Source organism: Hordeum vulgare, chromosome 3H (assembly GCF_904849725.1).
Source record: "Hordeum vulgare subsp. vulgare chromosome 3H, MorexV3_pseudomolecules_assembly, whole genome shotgun sequence".
Taxonomy (NCBI): Eukaryota; Viridiplantae; Streptophyta; class Magnoliopsida; order Poales; family Poaceae; genus Hordeum; species Hordeum vulgare.
In genome coordinates this window covers 598,345,341-598,348,848 of record NC_058520.1, presented here as the reverse complement: position 1 = coordinate 598,348,848, position 3,508 = coordinate 598,345,341, and the positions used below count along the sequence as shown (strand labels likewise).

Sequence of the window (3,508 nt, the reverse complement as noted above, 5' to 3'; positions counted from 1 at the left end):
TTGTAAAAACTATTTGTTTAAGTTGTAAAAACTATTTGTTTGAGTTGTGTTTGATATTTTTATTTGTATTTAAGAACATATGTTGTTTGAGCGATAGCGCGAGCTACATGTACCGCGTCTGTTAGAGATACACACCCGCGCTGCATTTTACAACGTCCATTAAAACCACCGCTGACCGCCGCTTCAAAACAAACTGTTTTTAACGCGCCCCGCGTTGAAGATGCTCTGAACGTAGGTCTCGCCTAGCACCTGGTTTCCCCCCTACCCAGCGTCTAAACATCAGATAGCCCAAGACGTGGTTGATAGACTAGAACCACTGTTCCTAAATAATACTCCTTTCGTAAAAAGATAAGACCATTTAGATTACTATACTAAAAACTGTTCAAAAAATGGAGGTACTAGTACTAAGATGTTTTTGCAGTTTGAATTTGAACTTAAAAAGCATCTTACATTTAGGAACAGAGAGATAGTACTGTCTAAAAGTGACCCTCCCGCTTCTTGATCCGCACGCGGAGCCCGCCCTTCATCCTCAGCGTCGCACCCAACTCGTACAGCGGCGGCGCGTCCATGCTCACCGGCGTCTCCACCATCTCCACCGCAAACCTCCGGATCACGGCGGCCGCCACGGCCTTCATCTGCACGTACGCCATCTCCTTCCCGAGGCACGTCCGCGGCCCCGCGTGGAACACCGGGTACCTCGCCGCCTCCACTGCCACGAACTCGCCGCGATCACCATCGAGCCACCGCTCGGGTCAGAACTCACGGCAGTTGTCCCCCCACAGCCGCGGCATCCTACCCATCGCGTACGCCGAGTAGTCGGCGAACCAGCCGGCCCGCACCGTCGTTCCGTCCGGCAGCACGTCCCCGGCGGCCGCCACCCGCGTGTTGATCGGCACCGGCGGGTACAGCCGCATCGCCTCCGTGAGCGCCGCGTGCAGGTAGTGCATCCCCTTCAGCTCCTCGTACTCCCCGGCGTCGTCTCCGTGTGGCGTGCGCGTGACCTCCTCGTGCACGCGCCGCTCGCAGCGCGGGTTGGCGGCGAGAAGCCAGAAGAACCAGGTGAGCGCGGTGGACGTGCTGTCCTTCCCGGCCAGCACGAAGCTCACCACCACGTCCCGTAGGAACCGCCGCTTCGCGTCTGGCGAGCCGAACATCGCGCCGAGCTCGCCGCCGCAGGCTTCTTCGTCCATCGCCGCCGCGAACCGCGACAGGAGGTGCTGCTCGCGCTCGCCGTCCTCGGCTGGGGACGGCGGCTGCTCTGCCTCCAGCATCCCCATCACGTATTCGTCGATGACCCCGATGGCCTCGCGCATCCGCCGCTCGCTGCCGACGTTGGCCAGCTTCATGGCCCTCCACACCAGTGTCGTCGGGTGGAGTATCCGCGCGAAGGAGATCTCGGTTCGGGTGCGGACAGTGGTTCGCGCTCGCCGCGGCCGGTGTGACACGGCGCCGACGGAGGTAGACGGCGAGGAGGACATGGAAGAGCAGCAGCAACAGCGCGATGCTCCTGTCCATGACCACCATGATTGGCGGTGTGGTGGTTGGTCGGTATCTTTTCAGTACAGTCCTAGTCTTGTGATAAACGCGGATTTTTCTTGTGGACGGAGATGGGTCGAGTTTGTGATCGCATCAGGGAAGACGAAGACCAACACGGCGGTCGTCGAATTCTGCTCGGTGTGCGTCATCTGTCAGCGGTGGTCGAGCGACGGTCGAGCCGGAGCCGGGGAAGATACGCGTGAGCTAGGAGGAGGATCGATGGATGCTCTCCTAAGTACGAAATAAATGTATTTTATTGACAATAAATGTCTCGTTGGTATCATAAAAATCAAAATATAAATAACATATAGATAAAACTAAAAAGATAGCAGAACATTTCTGAATTTGACAACAACGCATGTCATCTGCCTTCGATACCATCATAGGAGTTATCGAAGAAAAAAAAGATGAAGGGAAGCGCTAGCGGTCAGACTACTGATGGTTGCCTTTTATCAGAGTAGTGCTGGATCGTTGGATTAAAGTCTCGTGATACGTCAGATTGGAGACGTGAGCCTAGGTAGCTAGCATGCAGTGTATTAATTGCAATTTGTTTTGGTCAACTACTCCGAGATAATCACTTCACTAGCAATAACTTTCTTCTTATTGGTTCTTCTGTGCTTCAAAATCTGCGTTAGGGGAAATGGTGCATCTAGCAAACCGGATGCGCATCTGATGCATCCTATTGTTCATCACCAAGTTCGTGCTAAGAGTGAAAGCATACCAATTGATTTTGCTTTTACCGTTAAATTTGCTTCCATGTCAACTGGAGATTCTTTCAATTGGTGTTTTTTTGGTCCAACATGACAATTTATTTTGCATCGTCTAATCACAATGTAGACATCAATTTCATACTTGCATCATTTGTTTTACCATTGTTATGGACTCTCTGAAAAGAATTAAAATGGTATCTGCATCGGAATAAACACGAATTTGCTTTTGAAGAACTTGGAATTTGCATCGAAAGAAGTGAGCATTTGCTTCCATAGAATTTGGAATATTAATCCAAAGAAATCAAAATTTGCGTTAGACGCCTTGCTTCCAAAGCTCTATATTTTGCTTTCAAATCATTATGATCCTACTTTCAGACTAGAGAATTGCTTCCATACAAATGTAGATCCAAAAAAGTGAGCATTTGCTTCTATAGAATTTGGAATATGAATCCAGTGAAATCAAAATTTGCGTTCGTACAAAAGAATGACGCCTTGTTTCCAAATCTAATATTTTGCTTCCAAATGATTATGATCCTATTTTTAGACTAGAGAATTGCTTCCATACAAATATATATATTCCCACTAAAAATAATAAAAGTTCAAACAAAGTGGGGAATGTTTCCACCATGATGAGCACGTGTCTTCATTAAATCTTGAATTTGCTTCCATGCTCGTAAGGAAGCACTACACCATCTACAAGGGTGTCACAAATTGCAAGCAAAAATGTGAGGACCCAGTCCCTTGCAGTGTCGCCATGTGGATAGAAATGAAGTTTCTTGCTAACTTCTGACGTGTTTCCTGCATTCAGAGTGCGTCATCATATGATGAAGTTAGCAAAATCCGATGAATAAATCCAAGAGAGACAGAGAAGAACTTTATAACTACAGTGCTTCAAACAATGAAAATATCCCTTGCAGGGCGTTTGACACACAAACATATTACCTGAAGGTGTGTGTTGATTCTTACTAGCTTCTTATGTGCTTCCTGCAATCAGAGTACATAACCATGCGACGTTCCCGACGAAAAATCCAAGAGAGACAGAGAATAACTCTACAACTACAATGCTTCAAACAATTGCATAGAAATCTCGGTGTGGTAATTGTTCGTGCTTGGTTGTGAGCACCACATCTCTATAACCTGGAGGAAGAATTAGAGCTTTGTCAATCATTTCTTTAGTAAATAGAATACTAGTGTTGTTACACGGATTTCTGAATTCACATACCTCCAGATCAGTCTTGTATATTAACCATTCAACGAGACCA

General features: G+C 47.8%; 1 protein-coding gene across 1 annotated transcript; it reads right to left on the bottom strand.

Annotated features, from left to right (window-relative positions):
* Positions 1-493: 493 nt before the first annotated feature.
* On the bottom strand, positions 494-1,755 carry LOC123440953 (cytochrome P450 94A1-like). Its single transcript, XM_045117491.1, has one exon. The coding sequence runs from the start codon at positions 1,476-1,478 to the stop codon at positions 753-755; it is 726 nt and encodes a 241-aa protein (XP_044973426.1). The 5' UTR covers positions 1,479-1,755; the 3' UTR covers positions 494-752.
* Between the last annotated feature and the right edge of the window lie 1,753 nt (positions 1,756-3,508).